A 24,911-nucleotide genomic window follows, 5' to 3' on the forward strand; every position below is an offset into this window, starting at 1 on the left:
CCTCTGTTCTGCTACCATCGTGCTGATGGAGGAATTGGGGAAGTCTGCTCCAAGCCAAGTTGTCGATCCGAGAGACTGAAACGTGACTTAAGTAGTGTGGCGACATAAATAACCTCATAGAAGCCTACAGATTAAACGACCCACTTAAAAACTCCTCAGAATTATAGTATACTCGAAAATTCCTATGAATCAAACAACTCCACAAAAAGATAAAAACAGAGGTTAGAATTCTCCAAAATTCTTATACACTCGCGTCCCAATCTTACCACAAAAAAACAAGGCTTTAAAACATACACTTCCGAATGAAGCAAAGGGATGGCCTCAACAAATGCATTCTCCGAGCTGATGAGAACCGTGCGGTCAGTTACCATGGAAATCATCGCATGGCAAATCAAACAGCAGCAAACCCTGTGTACAACAAAATCTCCCCTCAATGAATCCTCAAAGTCAAGATTGACAAAATCGGTTTTTTGAGGAGCATTAGTTCCAGCATTTCAGTTCTGAATTTCTGATGGACATGCTGGAGTGAAAATGAGATCGCCACATGTACACGTCATACAAAGGTTGATGAGGCTGTTGATGCCTCGGCTATCAGCCAGAGAGGTTGGCGTGCTTGAAGGCAAGCACCAATATCGAAGGGATGTAATTCAACCCCATCAAATATAAGGTTTACTCCTGGTAAGACTACATATGTGCTGTCTGCATCTTCTGGCTCCGGTTTTCCATCATGGGTGGATGATCGTTCGTCAGAGATCGGTATGGTCGTAGCCTCATCATGCTCCGAAGAAAGGGCATATGGCCTATTTAGGTTCAGAACATTAGCCACCAATTAATTAATATGAAATGAATCGTATGAAAGATATGCCACGAAATCATAAAATCCAAATAATGGGCAAATTCACAAATACCTGACAGTGCTCCCATCAAAGCCCAAAACTTTTGTGTGGCCTCTTTGTCGCCCACCTAGACTTGGGGCTCCTATGTTCGTTTGCGTTGACGGATCATTAGTTGGATTCCATCTGCTACTAATACTATTGATTAAAGTGCGAGGTAAATCCCTTGAGCTTCCTCGCTTGTTAAATAACTTTGCTACCGGACCAGTTGCTTGATATTCACTGCAAAGTTCTCTTAGCCGTCTTCTAACATTTTGCATCACATCATAATGTTCAGTGAGATCATCTTTCTGGAGTATACGGGAAGCAACAATCCTTTCACAAATCCTCTCACATAAGTTTGGATTGAACAAAGGCATTCCAAACTCCAAACTCAAGGGCACCCACTGGTAACTTGAATGTTCGGAATGAAAGCTATCCGATTCAACAAGCCTGTTAAGTCTTAGTAAACGAAGGTAGCCAATTGTGCTCAAGTCAAATTTACTTGATATGTCTTTCAGTACTGAGGTAAAATTGAAGACCTGTTCCTTTGGCAAATTAGCTTGAGCTACCACAGCTTCAATTGAAGGATCATCATTCTTCAGGGGTAAAGGGATATCCACAGTGACAAGGTTTCCTGACGTGCTAAGATCATTTATGCCTAGGGGTTGCACCAACACAGCAGATTGTTTCAACATTGAGTTCAAGCAGTGCAAGAGTAAATTGCCCTTGACCAAATTCCCTTCAAACTTTCCTCCCAGCCCACCAACCACAGAGCCATCCCAAGACCATATCAGTGCCTTTTCACAACCAGCTAACGGTTCTGGCAGCATTCTGAAGCGTTGTCCTTTCATGAAGACAGCAGATAATGGTCCACAATGGCCTGCGGTATACAATACTAGCTTCATCCAAGGTGTCATTGAAGCATAAGAGGGTGGACCAAAATGAATTGTGCCTGAAGGACCAGGAAGAACTGAGGAAGAAGGAAGAGGAACCATTGACACAATAATGTCATAGTCACGGAGAAATAGCCGTTCCAGTGTTGCTGGAGCAAGTGAAGCTAAGCTCTCACATCGCAGGACATCAACAGTGTACTTCCTTTTAATCATTAAAGCAGTGGTGTCAGTTGAGCCATTCTCAACCTCAATTGTACCCATGTTTTCCCCACTTTCCGGTAACTCCATTGATATAGATGATGTATTTTGATCTTTACTATCTAAAACACCAGTATAGTGGTTATCCTGAGGCACTTCATCATTGCCATCATCAGTTGCGTCCTCAATGTTCACCTTGGCCAGATGGGCGGTAACATTGTCATGCAAGGGGCTTGTTGGAGTCTTTACTTCACCAGCATCATCAGTATTCTCGTTGGTAGAAACTCCACCAGACTTTAAACACTCCAAGGACCATCGCAGACTGAATGCATGATTAGCAAACTCCTCTAGCACGCCCTCGAATTTCTTTCCTTCTAAACTAGCCAGATCACTACATAGTTCCGCAATGCAAGAATCACCTAACTTTCCAGCTTCATACAGCGTGACAGCATGAGATTTTAGACCTGCAGTAGGTTACTTAAGGTGTTCAGTACAGTATTTATTTAGGCAGCCCACTAGGTACTGCCAACAGTCATTTAAATCAGCAATGTACAAGAGAAGTCACTACATTTGTATATTATTCCTTAAAATATAGAGAAGTGAAATCTTAAACAATTGTATAGTGTATACAATGGTGCAACAAATAAATTGATGTTGAAAAGATTTCAGCTCCAAATCTAACATATTCAGTGTTACAAATAAAGAGAGTATCTAACCTGGCGATAATGAACCCATCATTAGGTATGAAGTAACATTGGCATCAACAACAAAGCCTACATGAGCAGTCCCAGCGATTTTCCTGGGTCCATTAGTGTCGATAGTAACCGACTGTGAACCAGACATTTCCGAGTTGATACTTGCATTTGAACCTTCTTCATCATCACTGAGAATGTTACTGGGAAATCCAGGTCCACCTTCATCTTTAAGTACAGAGCCAGCATCCACGAGTTTTACAGCCCAGCCCAGTCGACATGCAAATGATGCTGCTGCCTGCAGCTGATAAAGGTCAGCTTGTAAAGTTGCAGCCAATTCAGCAACTGTAGCATTAGCACTTGACACAACAAATACAGCATAAAGTAGCCTGCAATCAAGAAAATCAGGGTAATGAATTTGATGGTAATACAGCATTAGTACTGAGATATACTTGAATAGGAAATGAAGGTCATCATGACACAGAAAAATTGTCAGAACTTACTCTTCAATCGGGTCTTCATAGGATTGATCCTTGTTAGAAACAAAGCCTTCAAGCCTAGAAACTGAACAAAAAGAAGCAATATGGTAACCTGAATATAAGTTTTCTTAGCACAAATCACGACACATGCTTATTACTTCAATAAAAGGAACAAGCTCAGACGCCCTGTTTACCATTATTCCTACAAAGGAAGCCCGATTAGGGTATTTTGATATATTACCAGTAGCCAAGTCTAGCAACGTTCCATTGGCACCATTACATGAAAGTGTACTCGCTCCATCCCATAATATAAGACGTTTAGCAAGCTGTTTTAGCTTTCCAAAACATCTTATATTATGGGACAAAGGTAGTATCTTCTTTCTAACAATAATAACACAGTGAGCCATCCATATTACAATGAAAGACCATAAAGGATCCTCTTCTAGAAAAAGCCTCATCTGCCATCCTTCCACGCAATTTCTGTCTATCATGTTTCATTTTGCTATCAAATACATAGAAGATTCAAAATGTTAAAACCTTTTATCCAACTCTCTTGTAGCTTTTTTGTATAAACACAGACTAGGTCATACAGCACAGAATCTACTTGTGTCAGTGTATACGCTATGTTGTGGGACCGAATTAGTATCCTCTAAATCAGGAAATACCAGTACTTCTCTAAGATGTACCTTGTCTGGGTTAAATGCTGAACACATATCAAATTTATGCACTGGGGTTTTGTACGAACTATAAGTTTGGTCTGCGCCAGACATAAGGATTTTTTGAAAAAAAAATATTTACTCCTAGGTCATAACTTGACCGAACAGGGAAAAGGCTGTCCAAAATATTTGACGACAGATACGAGAAAATATATCACATACATCCTTGTCAGCATGAACAGACTCAATTTAACACTAGACCATTTAAACTCAGCATTCCATAATTATCTTCAAAAACATTTCATGAATTTGAAGAATACCTTTGAAGCGGTCATCAGTGTAAACAGGCACATCAAAGTACACTAACCCTCTTTTGTAGAAGTCATTTACAATCTTCGGATCAAAAAGAACATATGAATTGGCTTCCTCTTTGCATATTTTGTCTATGGTTGATGTTTCTTCTTCTGAAAGTTTCTACAGTACATCAATAATCATTAGTTCTTATCGGTCCTACATAAGACTTCACAAAGAAATGATAGCTTCATATCGAGTGAACAATAAGCTGCAGACATAAAATATTATATGCAAGAGAGAGATCATGGCAAACCTGACCTTGAACTCTTCCAATGTAAAATTAACAAGACAAACTCCCCACCAAGGTTCGATTGGAAAGTCCACAGGCTGTGTAGGCAGTAAATCTTTTGCGATTGATTTGTTCAGTTTCCACATTAGTTTCTGAAGAATTAAACAGAAGAAAACCATTAATTGCTACAATATCAATCTTGCAGCAGGGTAGTGTTTATGAACATGAAAAAATCTCTATGTATACCAAGAGCAAATATAACCTGGTATTCATGGCTTCCAGCATGAAACGGACTAACCAAATAGGACATTCCTGACTTTCCGTATGAACTACACCTGACTGGCCACAAATGCCCAATGATCGAGTATAACGCATAAGACCCAAATTGTATACAGCTCAAATTTACTAAAGATTTCCCATAAAAACTAGAATTGACTTAGAATTGTGTATCTAAACACGTGTACTTATGGTCCAGGATTATGTTACCTTTTTAGCTAAAAATATGTTGTAGTCTTATAGATACCACCGAAGCTTTAAACCATGTATTATAGATCTATGTATACATAACTAAAAACTAAGATGATCAACTATATTCAGGCCTCTATGGTTCACAGGCCACTAAAAACATAGGGATGTGATATAAATGCATGTGCAAACAGAAGATTTTGAAACATAGAAATTTAGCTCATAGTTCTTGAATGTGCAAGCGGAGGATCTAAAAGAACAGGAATTTACCGCATCTTTCAGAGAACATGCAGAAGCATGTCCTGTCATTACAAAGAGAAGCAAACCAAATTTACAAGAATCCTGCCACCAAGGTCTTCTTCATCCTAAAGAAAGGGACAACACAGCACTAAAGCTAGCAACACAGACTCAAGCCTACTTCTACAGAATTAGCTCCTCTACGCTCAAGTGGGAAACTGCAGTGTGTTTCTTCATCCTCCAGGCAATGAGAAAATCACCAAGAAAAACACAGAAAGCAGAACTCGACCGACAATTCAAAGGATCACTAGCCCAAGTAGCATCTGAAGATGCCCGAAGCTGTAATGAATTGGAGAGATGGTCCCACAAAGATATCGTAGAACCCAAAGGGGGTGAACTCAAGTGGGAACAAAACAAACTGATTCAGAATGAACCGGATAAGAAATATCAGAGGAGTTGTGGCTAGATAGACAAGACTCCCAACAAGATGGAAATAGCCAGTCAGGGCAGAAAGAGGGTCACCATCAGAAGCTCGGAGATGGACACAGAACTCCATTGGAATCTCAACTGTACGCTCACCACTAAGAGCAGCACGAGAAATAAGATCCCGACAATGAAGGCATTGTGCCTCTGTTTTTTTACACTTTTAAACTAAACAAAGTCAACCTCAGCAAGGAACAGAGATGCACACGCCCAATTCGAGGAAATCGACAGCAGCCGTTGCTGGAGGGGTATGCTCCGCAGGAGGCTGCCAATGGTGAGGAAGAGGCGACGGCGACAGCCTACAGGGAGAGTGCGGCGGCGCCCAGTGTAGGTTAAGGCGAGGATGGTGGCCAGCAGGACAGAGAGCACTGGCGGCAGTGCCAGATTCTGGTGGAGGAAGAGACACCTAGAAGCAATGGTCTAAGCCAGCGGTGAAGGCGCCAACGGGAGACTCGCTGAAATGACCAACGGAGAAGTCGCTGCAGGCTTGCAGCAGCCAGGGGTCACTGCAACGTGGAGCAACACGGGATGGAGACGCAGGGACTTGATGCTTACTCGTGGCGATCTTGATCTTGATGTTGATCTAGCTTGGTGGAATTCGAGCAAAATAACATGCAGAAATCTGCATCGGGGCTCAGGAGCCTTGGGATGAAATTTGTACGGCCAAGGCAGACAGAGACCGAAATCAATCTGAAAACAACAAAGAATCCAAACCAAAAACGAAGTCGATGTGTAGTGGAAAAAAAAACTAGGGCTCATGTTGGGAAATATGCAACTTGTATTTCCTGGAGGCCACTGGTCAATGTGTACGCACATACAGGTGTGGTAGCAAAAACCCTTATACAGATGGGAGAATACACAGCAATATATGCAACCAACGACGGTAGGCATGAACCCAGCGCTTAGACTTCTATGAAACCTTTGATTTCATAGAAATGTTATCGATTTGTTAGGGTCCGTTTGGATAACAGAGTTGAAACAGGGAATACAATTTAGCTACTAATTCCAGTTTCATGGAAATTAAAAGTGGAGATCAATTTCAAATCAAAGTGAAAATATTTCAACAGAATTTGATTGTGCTCAATGCTGCTATCACAATGGGGGGTTATGGAATTTGTCTGAGTGATTGGTACAAATCAAACAACCATTTAGGGAAAGCCTCCACAGATTGCAATCCTATTGAAGCCTATGTACGATTCACAAGATTGAAAGAGCGAGTGATACCATTCAAATAAAGTCATGAACAACAATTGTACAGTACTACCTTTGATCTGCATTTGTTCATAATATCAATAAATTCATTTCTTCCAACTCCAGTAAGCCTTAGGGCATCAGCAGCAGTGAAGTTTGGAATACTATCATATGGTTGTTCTGCAAACATAGTAACACATGTCAGAAGATATACGTGAATGTTATTCATGAAAAGCAACTTAAAATCTTGACGGTTGTGGTATTCCACCTCATTGTTTCAACGTGGTTATTAGCTTACTATTGTTATTGGCAGAAACATTAAGAACAGAATGTCCCATTGCTGGGATGTTGACTGCACAAATTTAAATAGTATAATACTTAAGATCCCAGAAACTGATCCATGCAATATGTGGATATTTCAGGTTGATGCAAGCTTATCAGTACATTGCCTGGTTCCGCAACTTACAAAAATAGAAAGGATAAAAATAAAATATTCCGGTCAACTTGGGATACCAGCAAGTATCAGATAATCAGAGATTCAGAGCAGAGGATGCCCCGAACAATGTGGAATTTTTCCAGCACAAAAAAAAAAAGATTAAGATTGATCTGAATTACAGTACATATTACTGGTACATATAGAATGCTTCCAAAGAATATTGCTGTTAACAACCGATTACCGTTCTTCATAGTTTCAAACAGGATGTCACAGTAATATCTGAATGGTGAGATCCTCAAAACTCGGCATATATAGTCTGCAAGATGATATGGATATAGCTGCAAAACATTGTGTATAAAGTAAGATCATTGAAGTTTTTAGGTCAACCATTTAACATAAGAGAGCAGTGTTTCTGACAAGTTGGGTTAGACCGGTTCCCATTACATAAACATGAGCATGAGAAGCAATTACAGAATAAATGATAGAAATTGTAACTGGCAAGATACACAATGCAAAACAAAGTTTATGGAAATAAATAAAGAGTAATTTGCATTGTGAGTGCAACAGATAGTGTAGTAGCTGCAACTAATTACTTAAATGTGATAATTACTCACAAGTTCAAAAATTGACTATTGCTCATTTTGGTAACAAAACTTGATTAGTTTGTTCCGCAAGGTCAAGGTAACACCTGGCTTGAGCTCACTTTGCCATGGCCTGACGAGTCTAAGTACTATTTGTGGGCCTCTTGGAATTTTGAAAAACAAAATCATTGTACCTAGCCATAACATTTTCTTCCTCCTCCCTGTTCCCATTCTTGTGAATTGTCATTCGTCTTCTCAGAGCAAGTGAGCATGGAGAAAAATGAACAGGCTGCGACTTTAGAGATGGAGAACATTCGGCTGCTAACACCAAGAATCGGCACCTGATGCAGGTTAGATTGCTTTGTTCTACTGCAAAGCAAACGGGTCTATGCAGATCACCCTTTCTCCACACCTGTGACCTAGGCTACGATATCACCATGACTGTTGAACCGCTCGTAGAGCAGTGCCAGTGATAAGGGGTTGCCATTCTCTCCTCCAAATTGACCTCACATGTGTCTCTGGAATCTCAGATGACACTTACAGTTGAAGACTTGGTGTGGAGAAAGGGTGTTGCTTGGAATTGGCGATGCAAGTATCTTGCAGGAATTGGTGAACAAAAGGCCGACCTCATATGTGTATCTGAAATCTCAGATGACACTTACAGTTGAAGACTTGGTGAGGAGAAAGGGTGTTGCTTGGAATTGACGATGAAAGCATCTTGCAGGAATTGGTGAACAAAAGGCCGCCATCTTTGACGCCGCCATCATTACTATTTACCCCTCTTAACACTTAGGATACTGATTAAGCTGTATTAGTCTAGGTGGTACCTAATTGATCAAGACACTTAACACTTAGGATACTGATTAAGCTGTATTAGTGTAGGTGGTACCTAATTGATCAAGACTGCGCTCACTGATTGTTATGGGACCAAAATGACCACTTGTCCAAGTTCTGTGACTTGGTTGCACCCAGCACAAAATTACTGTATCCACGGTGCAATTCAGGCATAAACATGCTAGCTAGTAGATTGTTATCAACCGAGATGTAACAGGAAATGGGAAGTGTAAGGAATATACTGCAAGATTCCGCCGGAGATAGCGCATCATTTCTTCATAGTATTCCCCTTCTCTGTAAACTCTACGGGCAAAGCAGGTATTCCATTGTAATCGTTTTCGGATGCAATAATCCACAATCCTGACACCAAAATTATGAGCCCAGTGTTACTCCAAAGAAGTTAACTGTGTATCAACAACAGGAATTAGGATACAAAAAAACTTGAAGTACTACAAGGGAGTTATTCGAGAAGGCCTCTAATGAAGGAACCAATTACATGGTATAAGCATAGAGTACCAAGGCACCACAATGTACCATGGGGCCATGGCTACAATTAGGGTTGTGCAAAACCGCAAACAGTAGAAACCGACAGCAACCTTCTTAGTGCAACCTTCTGAGGCACTCTAAAGGCTAGTACTGCAACTACAGAACATGGCACCTCCCACCTAAATGCAGCTAGTAAGGATGAGATCAAGAAAGGTGCAAGGTATATATGCGAATGCGACCCTCTGATCGTTGCATCAGCATCAACTAGACATCAACTCGAAGCGGCATTAAGTCTTACTGATGTAGTATCATTTGGAGCTCAAAAGCAGCCACCAGGGATTGCAGCTTGCAGCAGAGCAAATCCAAGGATGGAGGTGAAGTGGTAGGGGAAGGTGGGCAGTAGGTACCTGCGATGCCACTCGTCCTTGGTGTGGAGCGTGGACTGGAGACGCTTGGGGAGGGACTCCCAGGGGCACTCCTCCCCGATGGCTTTGACGACCATCTGCTCCTCGACGGCCGCCGACATGGCCGGGGCGGGGGATGGGTTGGTGGGCGGGTGTGGTGTGGTGGATCTGACCCCGGGATCAGATCACGATCTCGCGTTGGTGACAAGTCGGAAGCGGAAGAGGAGGGATGATGGAGTGGGGACGTGCGAGTGCGACGCCCCCTGCCGGAAGGAAGCTGGAAGCCGGTGCGAGCTTCCGGCTGTGGTACGCTGGCTGAGGGACGGAGACGGAGGCTCCTTCCTTTCCTTTCCTTTCCTTGTCCGGCAAAACAAAACCGCAGACGAAGCTTTGAAACTGGCCGTGGTCAATCGTTTTCCTCTTCGCGGCTACAAGTCCATGCTGCTTTTTTTTTTCTATCTTGCGCCAAAGGCGCGGTGAGCCGGTGAGGGCCCGTTTTGGGCCGACGCATTTCGGACGGCCGCCGTCCGAAACGGTCGAAATCGTTCGCGCGTCCGTTTACGGCGGGTGGTTCCAGCGAAACGACGTATAATTTTTTTTTCTCATTCATAAAGTCATAGTTTACATTAATAAAAAAATAAAAAAGCCATAAAAAAACTAGGTACTGCCTACTGGTCGTCGTCGCTGACGAGGTCGATGAACTCCGGCGTTGGCCATGGAAGCTGGTACGTCGGCGGTGGAGGAGGTAGGGCTGGCTGCGACAACTACGGCCAGGCCGTCGCCTGGGCAGGAGGCTGTGGTGAAGGTGGCCAGGGATCCCAGGCCGGAGCAGCAGCCGGAGCAAGGTCGCTCGAACGCGTCGGCGTGGCCGGAGGAGTGGCCGGCCTACCCTGCAACAGCGCGGACTCGTGGAGCTGGATTGTGAGCCCGTCCCACAAAGCGAGCTCGTTGAGCTCGTCGCGCTCGCTGTTGGCCAGTGCCATGGCAATGGCCTCCTCCTCGATAGTCCGGGGGTTGGGTCTCCGGATCCCACGCCGGCCCGCCGTCGTCGTGGTCGTACTCTGCGCGCTTGATACGTCCATTTTGCATCAATATTTTATATTATAATTTGCTGTTATTCATTGATATATTTCATATTTGGGGATGATACTTATGTTATTTCATCTATTTTGCATGTTTCATGATTATTGGAGGATCGCGCACCGGAGTCAGGATTCTGCTGGAAAAAGCGCCGTCAGAGTGCAATATTTCGGAAGATCGACAGTTGACAGAAATTATATGAAAAAATCCTATTTTTTCAGAAGACGAAGGGAGCCAGAAGGGGGAGCCGAGGAGGGCCTCCGTGGGCCCACCTCATAGGCCGGCGCGGGCCAAGGCCTGGCCGCGCCGCCTTGTGAGGAGGGGGCCCACAGCCCCCTCTGGCCTCCTATCAGTCGCGTACATCTTCGTCCCGAAAACCTAAGCTGCGGAGGATAGTCGGGAAGAGTCACAGCCGCCTCTGCGGGGCGGAGAACACCAGAGAGAAAAGAGCTCTCCGGCAGGCTAAAATCCGCCGGGGAAATTCCCTCCTGGAGGGGGAAATCGACGCCATTGTCATCGTCATCGAGCTGGACATCATCTCCATCATCATCACCATCGTCTCCATCATCATCACCGCCATCTCCACCGCTGCACCTCGTCACCGCTGTAACAATTAGGGTTTGATCTTGATTGTTTGATAGGGAAACTCTCCCGGTGTTGATTTCTACTTGTTATTGATGCTATTGAGTGAAACTATTGAACCAAGGTTTATGTTCGGATTGTTATTCATCATCATATCACCTCCGATCATGTTCCATATGATGTCTTGTGAGTAGTTCGTTTAGTTCTTGAGGACATGGGTGAAGTCTAAATGTTAGTAGTGAATTATGTTGGTTAGTATTCAATGTTATGATATTTAAGTTGTGGTGTTATTCTTCTAGTGGTGTCATGTGAACGTCGACTACATGACACTTCACCATTTATGGGCCTAGGGGAGTGCATCTTGTATTCATTTGCTAATTGCGGGGTTGCCGGAGTGACAGAAACCTAAACCCCCGTTAGTATATCGATGCAGGAGGGATAGCGGGATCTCGCAGTTTAAGGCCGTGGTTAGATTTATTTTAATTACTTTCTTGTATTTGCGGATGCTTGCAAGGGGTATAATCACAAGTATGTATTAGTCCTAGGAAGGGCGGTGCATTAGCATAGGTTCACCCACACAACACTTATCAAAACAATGAAGATTAATCAGATATATGAAGCGAAAGCACTAGACTAAATTCCCGTGTGTCCTCAAGAACGTTTGGTCCTTATAAGTAAACAAACCGGCTTGTCCTTTGTGCTAAAAAGGATTGGGCCACTCGCTGCAATTATTTCTCTCGCACTTTACTTACTTGTACTTAATTCAACTGCTATACTAAAACCCCCTGAATACTTGTTTGTGAGCATTTAGAGTGAATCCTTCATCGAAACTGCTTGTCACCTTCTGCTCCTCGTTGGGTTCGACACTCTTATTTATCGAAAGTACTACGATACACCCCCTATACTTGTGGGTCATCAAGACTATTTTCTGGCGCCGTTGTCGGGGAGTGAAGCGCTATTGGTAAGTGGAATTGGTAAGGGAAACTTTTACCGTACGTGCTGTTTTTATTTCTCGCCTGTCGCTATAAATCATTATGGAGGGGCCTTCTCTTGAATTCCTCTTTGGAAAATCTACTACTACCGCAAAGGTAGTGGATGAGGCGCCAGTGAGAAAGAGGTTCCATACAAGATACCTATGAAAATTATTGAACGTGTTGTGGATAACCGCTATGAAGGGGATGGAACCTGTCCATCCCGGTGATCATTTACTCGTTTTTACATGAATTATGCAGGTTATTCAAATGTGCAGGTATTACTATGGATGAAGTTAGAAAGAAACTATTCTCTATATCGCTGCTCGGTAAAGCAGACGCACCGGGTATAAATTGTCGAAGAATAGGGATTCTCTTGATTGGGAGGACATTGTGCCTTTATTTTATTCCAAATTCTATCCTCCCAGTGAAATTCACAAAGATCGGAACCGCATATATAATTTCTGGCCTCATGATGGAGAGAGTATTGCCCAAGCTTGGGGGGAGATTGAAGTCTTTAATGCTCAAATGCCCCATTCATGAGCTTCCTGGTAATATTATTATTGATAATTTATATGCAAGATTGTCTTTTCAAGATAAGACTTTGCTGGATACTTCTTGTTCGGATCATTTACACGCAACAAAGAAGAGTTTAAAAGGGACCTTCTTGATCGGATCCAGGAGAATACCGAAGGATGGGAGAACGACAAAGATAGAGAGTCAGGTATAAACTATGATTATAAATGCATTGAAGTTTTTATGGATACTGATAAATTTCATAATATGAGTGCTACTTATGGTCTTGATTCTCAAGTCGTTGCAAATTTCTATAAAGCTTTTGCCTCTCACTTTGAATTGCCTAGGAAGAATTTTGATAAGTATCATGAACCGTATAAAGATAAAACTGATTGATCTATAAATAAATGTGCTATAATTGAAACTCGTTGATCATATTCTTCCCGAAGCTTATATTGAAAAAACTCCTTTCCCTCGCTAAAATGAAGGAGTACTCTATTATATCTAGTGCGGTTAATAAAAGTGCAAAGAAACCTATAGAACCCGAAGAAAAAATAAAGGTTGAACTCCGTCGTTGCAATAGTTAAAGATCTTGTGACCGAAAATGTAGAAGATGGTCATATTATTTTCTGTGAAGATGCTTCTAATATTGTTTCGCATCCTAATAAGTCTAGGAAAGCCAGTGTTCCTATGCTCTCTGTTAGAATTGGTGATCATTGTTATTATGGTTTATGTGATATTGGTGCAAGTATTAGTGCCATTCCTTACGAGCTTTATACGGAGATCATGCATGAAATTGGTTCTTGTGAACTTGAAGATATTGATGTGGTTATTCGGCTAGCTAATAGAGAAACTATCTCTCCTATTGGTATTGTTCGAGATGTGGAAGTTCTATGTGGTAAGATTAAATATCCCGCTAACTTTTTGGTACTTGGTTCTCGTCGCTAGTAAGTATTGTCCTATTATTTTTGGTAGACCTTTCCTAAATACTTGTGGAGCTGTTATAGATTGCAAGAAGGAAAAAATTGTGACTAAATTTGCTGGTGAATCTTATGAATTTAATTTCTCTAAATTTGCCAAAACACCTTATAAAGCTGATTTGCCTAATAATGATTTTAGAGTTGAACAAGTGTGCGTCTATTGCTCTTGCTCCTAATAATCCTTTGCAGCAAGATTTGGAGAATAGTGAGAGTGAAGTCTTTAGGGAAGAAAGAAATGAGCTTGATGAAATTTTCCTTCGTCAACCTATTCTTAAACATGACTTGCCGATTGAAGATTTAGGTACAACACCACCACCAAAGGAAGATCCTGTTTTTGATTTAAAACCATTGCCTGATAATCTTAAGTATGCTCATATTGATGATAAGAAAATATATCCTGTTATTATTAGTTCTAAGCTTTCAGATATTGAGGAAGAAAGGTTATTGGAAATATTGAAGAAACACCGAGGAGCTATTGGCTACACTCTTGATGACTTGAAGGGGATTTCTCCTCTATTTGCCAACATGCTATCAATATGGAAGATGATGCAAAGCTCGTTGTTGAACATCGGCGTCGTCTAATTCCGAAGATGAAGGATGTGGTAAGGAATGAGGTATTAAAACTTCTTGAAGCCGGTATTATATATCCTATTGCTGATAGTAGATGGGTTAGTCCCGTGCATTGTGTTCCTAAGAAAGGAGGAATGACTGTTGTGCCTAATGATAATGATGAGCTCATCCCTCAAAGAGTAGTTGTAGGGTATAGAATGTGCATTGATTATCGAAAAGTTAATAAAGTTACTAAGAAGGATCATTACCCTTTACCATTTATTGATAAAATATTAGAAAGGTTGTCTAAAAATACTCATTTTTGCTTTCTTGATGGTTATTCTGGGTTTTCACAAATTGCTGTTAAAACTAAAGATCAAGAGAAAACCACTTTCACTTGTCCCTATGGAACTTATGCTTATAGGCGTATGCCTTTTGGTTTATGTAATGCTCCTGCTACTTTTCAAAGATGCATGTCTCCTATTTTTCATGGATTTTGTGAGAATATTGTAGAGGTATTCATGGATGATTTTTCTGTCTATGGGAATTCTTTTGATAATTGCTTGCGAAACCTTGACAAAGTATTGCAGAGATGTGAAGAAACTAACCTTGTTCTTAATTGGGAGAAATGCCACTTTATGGTTAATGAAGGAATTGTATTGGGACATAAAATTTCTGAGAAAGGTAGATAGAGCTAAAGTTGAAGCAATTGAGAAGATGCCCTATCCTAGAGATGTTAAAGGTATTCGTAGTGTTCTTGGTCATGCTGGGTTTTATAGGAGATTTATTAAAGACTTTTCCAAGATTTCAAAGCCTCTTACTAATCTTCTTCAAAAAGATGTACCTTTTGTTTTTGATGATGATTGTAAGGAAGCTTTTGAAACTCTAAAGAAAGCCTTAACAACTGCTCCTGTAGTTGAACCTCCTGATTGCAATTTACCTTTTGAGATTATGTGTGATGCTAGTGATTTTGCTGTAGGTGCTGTTCTTGGACAACGAGTAGATAAGAAATTGAATGTTACTCATTATGCTAGCGAAACTCTTGATGCTGCTCAAAGAAATTATGCTACAACTGAAAAAGAATTATTAGCTGTAGTTTTTGCTTGTGACAAGTTTAGATCTTATATTGTTGATTCAAAAGTTACAATTCATACCTGATCATGCTGCAATTAGATACCTTATGACAACGAAAGATGCTAAGCCAAGCCTTATTAGATGGGTACTTCTTTTGCAAGCATTTGATTTACATATTATAGATAGGAAAGGTGCCGATAATCCCGTTGCTCGATAATTTGTCTAGATTGGAAAATATTGCTCATGATCATGTTCCTGTTAATGATAGTTTTCCAAATGAACAATTGGCTGTAATAAAGGTGAGCTCGCGAGATAGTCCTTGGTACGCTGATTATGCTAACTTTATTTTATCCAAGTACTTGCCTCCAACCTTTTCAGCTCAGCAAAGGAGGAAATTATTCTATGACTTGAGGCATTATTTTTGGGATGACCCACACTTATATAAAGAAGGAGTGGATGGTATTCTGCGAAGATGTGTTCCCGAATATGAACAACAAGAGATATTGAATAAGTGTCATGGTAGTGTTTATGAAGGACATCACGCCGGAGATAGAACCGCGCAAAAGGTTCTACAATCAGGTTTTTATTGGCCAACTCTCTTCAAAGATGCAAGAAAGTTTATTCTATCATGTGATGAATGTCAAAGGGTTGGTAATATCTCCAGACGCAATGGAATGCCTATGAATTATACTCTTGTTATTGAACCATTCGATTGTTGGGGATTTGACTTCATGGGTCCTTTCCCTTCTTCAGAAGGTAACACTCATATACTTGTCGTTGTTGATTATGTTACTAAATGGGTGGAAGCCATACCTAAAAAAAGTGTTGATGGTGAGACCTCATTAAGAATGCTTTTAGATATTATTTTTCCTAGATTTGGAGTTCCTAGATATATTATGACTGATGGAGGTTCTCATTTTATTCATGGTGGTTTTAGAAAAACTCTTGCTAAATATGGTATTAATCATAGAATTGCTTCCGCTTATCATCCTCAAACTAGTGGGCAAGTAGAATTATCAAATAGAGAGATTAAATCTATCTTGCAAAAGACTCGTTAATAAATCTAGAAAGAACTCGGGCTATTAAATTGAAAGAAGCACTATGGGCTTATAGAACGGCTTATAAAAATCCCATGGGTATGTCACCGTATAAAATGGTTTATGGGAAAGCTTGCCATTTACCTTTAGAACTAGAGCACAAAGCTTATTGGGCTGTGAGAGAACTAAATAAAGATCCTAAACTTGTCGGTAATAAGAGATTGCTACAATTGAGTTCTCTAGATGAATGGAGAAGTGAAGCTTATGAAAATGCTAAACTCTTTAAAGAGAAAGTTAAGAAATGGCATGATAGAAGAATTATCAAAAGAGAATTTAATGTTGGAGATAAAGTCCTATTGTATCGGTCTCGTCTCGGATTTTTTGCAGGGAAATTACTCTCAAAATGGGAAGGACCATATGTCATTGATGAGGTGTATCGATCAGGAGCAATTAAAATTAGCTCTCTGCAAGGTAATGCCACACAAGTGGTGAATGGACAAAGACTCAAGCATTATATCGTCTCGGGTGATTCTTATAATAAAGATGTTGATGTTATTCAAGTGGTAACTCCGGAAGCCTTCATCAAAGGCCAAGTTGACAGTCCTGGGGAGTTCGACTTTGAATAGGTAACAGTTCTGGTAAGAAAAAGTTCGCGTTTAACTTTCCGAACAATGTTTTTGCAACTTTTGGGAAATATGAAAAATTACAAGATCGAAACGGAGTGGAGGAGACACACGAGGAGGTGCCCCCATAGGCCGGTGCGGGCCCCAGCCTGGCCGCGCCGCCCTATGAGGAGGCCACCTCGTTTCCCCTTTCCGACTCTGGTTCGACCTGGTACTTTCCTTCCGTCGCGAAATTTTTTGCTATATAATCCCCCGGACCCCTGGAGGTCCGTATATCGTTTTCTCGTCGTGTTTTGTTTCGAGATGTTTTCTGCCAGGATTTGCGTCGGAGCTAGAGCCACCATGTCTTCGTCGGGAACTCCGAAGGACAGCTTCCTTGAGGACGTCGTCAACCCATACATGAGCGAGTCGAAGATGCACCCCAAGGAATTGCTGCTCGTAGATGGAGAGTTGCAGATTGAAGATGTCCGGGGTCCTAAGGGAGAAGGAAGCTTGGAAGACAGGATGGAGAAGCTAGAACAAGAGGTCTTTAACTACAAGAAGATGGCTGAGCGTGAAGTGGACATCTTCCACAAGATCGTGTCTGAACTTATTGATGAACACGAGAAGGAGACTGCGAAGCTGTGGAACGATATCCTCTCACTTCACGACGCCACCAACAAACTCCAAGCTCAACTCTATGATGTTCAAAATCAAAACTGTGAGTATGAAAACAGGTTTAAACACATAAGCTATGCTGCTAGTTTCAGGATTCCTGAGACCAAGATGTCGTTTGTTGATGGAGAGCCTCTTCCTTGGAAGTCCGATGATGGGAAGAATTCACCACCACCGCCGGAGGAGTAATTCATCATCGGTATTGGCATCCCCTTGGTTTGTTCCAAGCTTGGGGGAGTGCCGCGGTATCACATCATCACTATGTTTTACCTTTTTACTTTCAAGTAGTGTCATATCATGAGTAGGGAAGTTATCATATAAGATGTGTTGCGGTATGGAAGTATCTCTCTTTTAGTGGTTATCTATGTATCCCTTGGTGTGAGTTATCGTTATGGAATATTAATGAGGAGTCTTATCATTCACATATTGCACATCTTATTTTAGTTTGCAATCTCTATTATATGATTGATCTTGTTGTTAGTATTGGTATCACTATGGGAGCATTGAGTAAATCTATTTGGTTTTGGCAAACTTAGCATTGGTCAATAGCAACAACACCTTGAGTTTAAGTAGAAAAGAGGAAACACATGTAGATATGTTATTATCTTTCTTGTTAGTTCCTAGCTTAGTATTCTGAAGTTAAAATTGTTTGTGCTTACAAGGAAGATGCATGATTGTTTCTATCACATGTATATTTGTTTGTTTCCCTCAACTCTTATGCTTGCTAATTAACCTTGCTAGCCAAAGACCTGTACCGAGAGGGAATACTTCTCGTGCATCCAAAACCCTTAAACCAAACATATGCCATCAGTGTCCACCATAACTACCTATTATGTGGTATTTCCCTACCATTCCAAGTAAATACTTCATGTGCTACCTTTAAACAATTCAAAAATTATTACCTCTTATTTGTGTCAATGTTTTATAGCTCATGAGGAAGTATGTGGTGTTTTATCTTTCGATCTTGTTGGGCAGCTTCCATTAATGGACTAGTGGCTTCATCCACTTATCCTATAATTTTGCAAAAGAGTCGGCAACGGGGTTCCCAGCCCCAATTAATCAACTTTCATTAATAACTCTCTTCACATGTTTTGCCCTGATTCATCAGTAAGCAACTTAATTTTGCAATAGACACTCCTCCATGGTATGAGATTGTTGGAAGGCGCCCGAGAATTCGGTTAGCCATGGCTTGTGTAAGCAAAGGTTGGGAGGAGTGTCATCCTTAAATAAACTAAAGTACATGTGTAAACAAAAGAGAAGGGGGATGATCTACCTTGCTAGTAGGGATAACGTCCTTCATGGGAGCCGCTCTTTGGAGGTCTGTTTGGCAAGGGGGTTAGAGTACCCACTACCATTCGTTGACAACAACAAACACCTCTCAAAACTTTACTTTCATGCTCTCTATATGATTTCAAAACTTAAAAAGCTCTAGCACATGATTTAATCCCTGCTTCCCTCTGCGAAGGGCCTGTCTTTTACTTTATGTTGAGTCAGTAAACCTATTTCCCTCCATATCAAGCAAGCATTTGAGTTGTTGTGATCCAACCATCTATATTGTGATCTATTTCATCATGTCTTTTATTCTTCCTTGTCTAGCACAAGTTTTATCTGAATGAATATAGCTTCGAAAGTTATCAATGATTATGAAAAGATTACTATGATTGGGTATGCGAGTTTATTATAAGCTTTAATATGAGAGCGCTGCTCAATAGATAAGTATAATCTGTTAACTGTTCTCTGACCAAGAACAAAGTTTGCCATCACCAATTATGATTCCTTATGCACCTTTATTTGTGATTTCCTTCTACTTGTTTCAAGTTGAATTATATGAGGAAGTTGTTCACTAGAATGTCTTATGTGAATGAATATGATGCTTCTTGTCCGTATTTTATTTATCGACACTTCACTCCATAAACATGTGGTCTTGTTTACCGAGTTCAGTTTCGCTTGGGGACAAGCGAAGTCTAAGCTTGGGGGGAGTTGATACGTCCATTTTACATCACTATTTTATATCATAATTTGCTGTTATTCATTGATATATTTCATATTTGGGGATGATACTTATGTTATTTCATCTATTTTGCATGTTTCATGATTATTGGAGGATCGCGCACCGGAGTCGGGATTCTGCCGGAAAAAGCGCCGTCAGAATGCAGTATTTCGGAAGATCGACAGTTGACGGAAATTATATGAAAAATCCTATTTTTCCAGAAGACGAAGGGAGCCAGAAGGGGGAGCCGAGGAGGGCCGCCGTGGGCCCACCTCATAGGCCGACGCGGGCTAAGGCCTGGGCGCGCCGCCTTGTGAGGAGGGGGCCCACAGTCCCCTCTGGCCTCCTATCCTTCGCGTACATCTTCGTCCCGAAAACCTAAGCTGCGGAGGATAGTCGCGAAGAGTCACAACCGCCTCTGCGGGGCGGAGAACACCAGAGAGAAAAGAGCTCTCCGGCAGGCTGAAATCCGCCGGGGAAATTCCCTCCCAGAGGGGGAAATCGACGCCATCGTCATCGTCATCGAGCTGGACATTGGCGTGTAGTTGACGTGGGAGTTAGAAATCTTTGTGGTGTAGCTTTTCTTCAGCTCCCCGGCAACGGCGCCAGAAAATATGCTTGATGGCGTGTATTTCACACGTTCGTTGGGAACCCCAAGAGGAAGGTATGATGCGCACAACAGCAAGTTTTCCCTCAGAAAGAAACCAAGGTTTATCGAACCAGGAGGAGCCAAGAAGCACGTTGAAGGTTGATGGCGGCGGGATGTAGTGCGGCGCAACACCGGAGATTCCGGCGCCAACGTGGAACCTCGCACAACACAACCAAAGTACTTTGCCCCAACGAAACAGAGTGAGGTTGTCAATCTCACCGGCTTGCTGTAACAAAGGATTAACCGTATTGTGTGGAAGATGATTGTTTGCAGAGAAAACAAGTAAAAACAAGTATTGCAGCAGATTTGTATTTCAAGTATTAAAGAATGGACCGGGGTCCACAGTTCACTAGAGGTGTCTCTCCCATAAGATAAAAGCATGTTGGGTGAACAAATTACAGTCGGGCAATTGACAAATAGAGAGGGCATAACAATGCACATACATGTCATGATAAGTATAGTGAGATTTAATTGGGCATTACGACAAAGTACATAGACCGCCATCCAACCGCATCTATGCCTAAAAAGTCCACCTTCGAGGTTATCGTCCGAACCCCCTCCAGTATTAAGTTGCAAAGCAACGGACAATTGCATTAAGTATGGTGCGTAATGTAATCAACAACTACATCCTCGGACATAGCGCCAATGTTTTATCCCTAGTGGCAACAAGCACAACACAACCTTAGAACTTTACGTCACTCGTCCCGGTGTCAATGCAGGCATGAACCCACTATCGAGCATAAATACTCCCTCTTGGAGTTAAGAGTAAAAACTTGGCCGAGCCTCTACTAATAACGGAGAGCATGCAATATCATAAACAACACATATGTAATAACTTGATAATTAACATAACATGGTATTCTCTATCCATCGGATCCCGACAAACACAACATAGAGTATTACGGATAGATGATCTTGATCATGTTAGGCAGCTCACAAGATCCAACAATGAAGCACAATGAGGAGAAGACAACCATCTAGCTACTGCTATGGACCCATAGTCCAGGGGTGAACTACTCACTCATCACTCCGGAGGCGACCATGGCGGTGTAGAGTCCTCCGGGAGATGAATCCCCTCTCCGGCAGGGTGCCGGAGGAGATCTCCAGAATCCCCCGAGATGGGATTGGCGGCGGCGGCGTCTCTGGAAGGTTTTCCGTATCGTGGTTTTTTCACATCAGGGGTTTCGCGACGGAGACTTTAAGTAGGCGGAAGGGCAGAGTCGGAGGGCTGACGAGGGGCCCACACCACAGGGCGCCGCGGGCCCCCCTCTGGCCGCGCCGCCTTGTGGTCTGGCCACCTCGTGGCCCCACTTCTTATGCTCTTCGGTCTTCTGGAAGGTTCGTGGCAAAATAGGCCCCTGGGTCTTGATTTCGTCCAATTCCGAGAATATTTCGTTACTAGGATTTCGAAACCAAAAACAGCAGAAAACAACAACCGGCACTTCGGCATCTTGTTAATAGGTTAGTTCCGTAAAATGCACGAATATGACATAAAGTGTGCATAAAACATGTAGGTATCATCAATAATATGGCATAGAACATAAGAAATTATCGATACGTCGGAGACGTATCAAGCATCCCCAAGCTTAGTTCTCGCTCATCCCGAGCAGGTAAAACGATAACAAAGATAATTTCGAAGTGACATGCCATCATAACCTTGATCATACTATTTGTAAACATATGTAGTGGATGCAGCGATCAAAACAATGGTAATGACATGAGTAAACAAGTGAATCATAAAGCAAAAGACTTTTCATGAATAGTACTTCAAGACAAGCATCAATAAGTCTTGCATAAGAGTTAACTCATAAAGCAATAAATCAAAGTAAAGGTATTGAAGCAACACAAAGGAAGATTAAGTTTCAACGGTTGCTTTCAACTTGTAACATGTATATCTCATGGATAATTGTCAACATAGAGTAATATAACAAGTACAATATGCAAGTATGTAGGAATCAATGCACAGTTCACACAAGTGTTTGCTTCTTGAGGTGGAGAGAAATAGGTGAACTGACTCAACATAAAAGTAAAAAGAATGGTCCTTCAAAGAGGAAAGCATCGATTGCTATATTTGTGCTAGAGCTTTTATTTTGAAAACATGAAACAATTTTGTCAACGGTAGTAATAAAGCATATGAGTTATGTAAATTATATCTTACAAGTTGCAAGCCTCATGCATAGTATACTAATAGTGCCCGCACCTTGTCCTAATTAGCTTGGACTACCGGATCTTTGCAATGCACATGTTTTAACCAAGTGTCACAATGGGGTACCTCCATGCCGCCTCGTACAAAGGTCTAAGGAGAAAGCTCGCATTTTGGATTTCTCGCTTTTGATTATTCTCAACTTAGACATCCATACCGGGACAACATGGACAACGGATAATGGACTCCTCTTTAATGCATAAGCATGTGGCAACAATTATTATTCTCATATGAGATTGAGGATATATGTCCAAAACTGAAACTTCCACCATGAATCATGGCTTTAGTTAGCGGCCCAATGTTCTTCTCTAACAATATGCATGCTCCAACCATAAAGGTGGTAGATCTCTCTTACTTTAGACAAGACGGACATGCATAGCAACTCACATGATATTCAACAAAGAATAGTTGATGGCGTCCGTGAAAACATGGTTATCGCACAACAAGCAACTTAATAAGAGATAAAGTGCATAAGTACATATTCAATACCACAATAGTTTTTAAGCTATTTGTCCCATGAGCTATATATTGCAAAGGTGAATGATGGAATTTTAAAGGTAGCACTCAAGCAATTTACTTTGGAATGGCGGATAAATACCATGTAGTAGGTAGGTATGGTGGACACAAATGGCATAGTGGTTGGCTCAAGGATTTTGGATGCATGAGAAGTATTCCCTCTCGATACAAGGTTTAGGCTAGCAAGGTTATTTGAAACAAACACAAGGATGAACGGTGCAGCAAAACTCACATAAAAGACATATTGTAAACATTATAAGACTCCACACCATCTTCCTTGTTGTTCAAAACTCAATACTAGATATTATCTAGACTCTAGAGAAACCAAATATGCAAACCAAATTAGCAAGCTCTAAGTGTTTCTTCATTAATAGGTGCAAAGTATATGATGCAAGAGCTTAAACATGAGCACAACAATTGCCAAGTATCAAATTATCCAAGACATTTTAGAATTACTACATGTAGCATTTTCCAATTCCAACCATATAACAATTTAACGAAGAAGAAACTTCGCCATGAATACTATGAGTAGAGCCTAAGGACATACTTGTCCATATGCTACAGCGGAGCGTGTCTCTCTCCCACAAAGTGAATGCTAGGATCCATTTTATTCAAACAAAACAAAAACAAAAACAAACCGACGCTCCAAGCAAAGTGCATAAGATGTGACGGAATAAAAATATAGTTTCAGGGGAGGAACCTGATAATGTGTCGATGAAGAAGGGGATGCCTTGGGCATCCCCAAGCTTAAACGCTTGAGTCTTCTTAGAATATGCAGGGGTGAACCACCGGGGCATCCCCAAGCTTAGAGCTTTCACTCTCCTTGATCATATTGCATCATACTCCTCTCTTGATCCTTGAAAACTTCCTCCACACCAAACTCGAAACAACTCATTAGAGGGTTAGTGCATAATAAAAATTAACATGTTCAGAGGTGACACAATCATTCTTAACACTTCTGGACATTGCATAAAGCTACTGGACATTAATGGATCAAAGAAATTCATCCAACATAGCAAAAGAGGCAATGCGAAATAAAAGACAGAATCTGTCAAAACAGAACAGTCCGTAAAGATGGATTTTATTAGGCCACCAGACTTGCTCAAATGAAAATGCTCAAATTGAATGAAAGTTGCGTACATATCTGAGGATCATGCACGTAAATTGGCTTAATTTTCTGAGCTACCTACAGGGAGGTAGACCCAGATTCGTGACGACAAAAGAAATCTGGACTGCGCAGTAATCCAAATCTAGTACTTACTTTACTATCAAAGACTTTACTTGGCACAACAAAACACAAAACTAAGATAAGGAGAGGTTGCTACAGTAGTAAAAAACTTCCAAGACACAAATATAAAACAAAAATACTGTAGTAAAAACATGGGTTGTCTCCCATAAGCGCTTTTCTTTAACGCCTTTCAGCTAGGCGCAGAAAGTGTATATCAAGTGTTATCAAGAGATGAAGCATCGACATCATAACTTGTTCTAATAATAGAATCAAAAGGTAACTTCATTCTCTTTCTAGGGAAGTGTTCCATACCTTTCTTGAAAGGAAATTGATATTTAATATTACCTTCCTTCATATCAATAGTAGCAACAACGGTTCGAAGAAAAGGTCTTCCCAATATAATGGGGCAAGATGCATTGCATTCAATATCCAAGACAACAAAATCAACGGGGACAAGGTTATTGTTAACCATAATATGAACATTATCAACTCTCCCCAAAGGTTTCTTTTTAGCATTATCAGTGAGATTAACATCCAGATAACAGCTTTTCAATGGTGGCAAGTCAAGCATATCATAGACTTTCTTAGGCATAACAGAAATACTTGCACCAAGATCACATAAAGCATTACAATCAAAATCTTTGACTCTCATTTTAATGATGGGCTCCCAACCATCCTCTAGCTTTCTAGGAATAGAAGTTTCAAGTTTTAGTTTCTCTTCTCTAGCTTTTATGAGAGCATTTGTAATATGTTTTGTGAAAGCCAA

General features: G+C 41.3%; 1 protein-coding gene across 1 annotated transcript; it reads right to left on the minus strand.

Moving 5' to 3' along the window:
• Positions 1-413: 413 nt before the first annotated feature.
• LOC124660067 (protein FAM91A1-like) lies at positions 414-9,869 on the minus strand. The gene is made up of 10 exons (XM_047197860.1): positions 9,497-9,869; positions 8,846-8,963; positions 7,430-7,526; positions 6,826-6,932; positions 4,406-4,528; positions 4,114-4,267; positions 3,162-3,222; positions 2,683-3,047; positions 909-2,430; positions 414-800 (listed from the first exon to the last, which is right to left on the minus strand). The coding sequence occupies exons 1-10, from the start codon at positions 9,613-9,615 to the stop codon at positions 554-556; spliced, it is 2,913 nt and encodes a 970-aa protein (XP_047053816.1). The 5' UTR covers positions 9,616-9,869; the 3' UTR covers positions 414-553.
• Positions 9,870-24,911: the final 15,042 nt, after the last annotated feature.

The sequence above is a fragment of the Lolium rigidum genome, chromosome 6, assembly GCF_022539505.1.
Source record: "Lolium rigidum isolate FL_2022 chromosome 6, APGP_CSIRO_Lrig_0.1, whole genome shotgun sequence".
Lineage (NCBI taxonomy): Eukaryota > Viridiplantae > Streptophyta > Magnoliopsida > Poales > Poaceae > Lolium > Lolium rigidum.

Coding starts and splice junctions, on each gene's coding strand:
- LOC124660067 (XM_047197860.1), bottom strand. CDS start 9,615: ATGTCGGCGGCCGTCGAGGAGCAGATGGTCGTCAAAGCCATCGGGGAG. Junction 7,527..8,845: donor ATCTCCGGCGGAATCTTGCA/GTATATTCCTTA, acceptor AATGTTTTGCAG/CTATATCCATATCATCTTGC. Junction 4,529..6,825: donor TGAACAAATGCAGATCAAAG/GTAGTACTGTAC, acceptor TTAATTCTTCAG/AAACTAATGTGGAAACTGAA.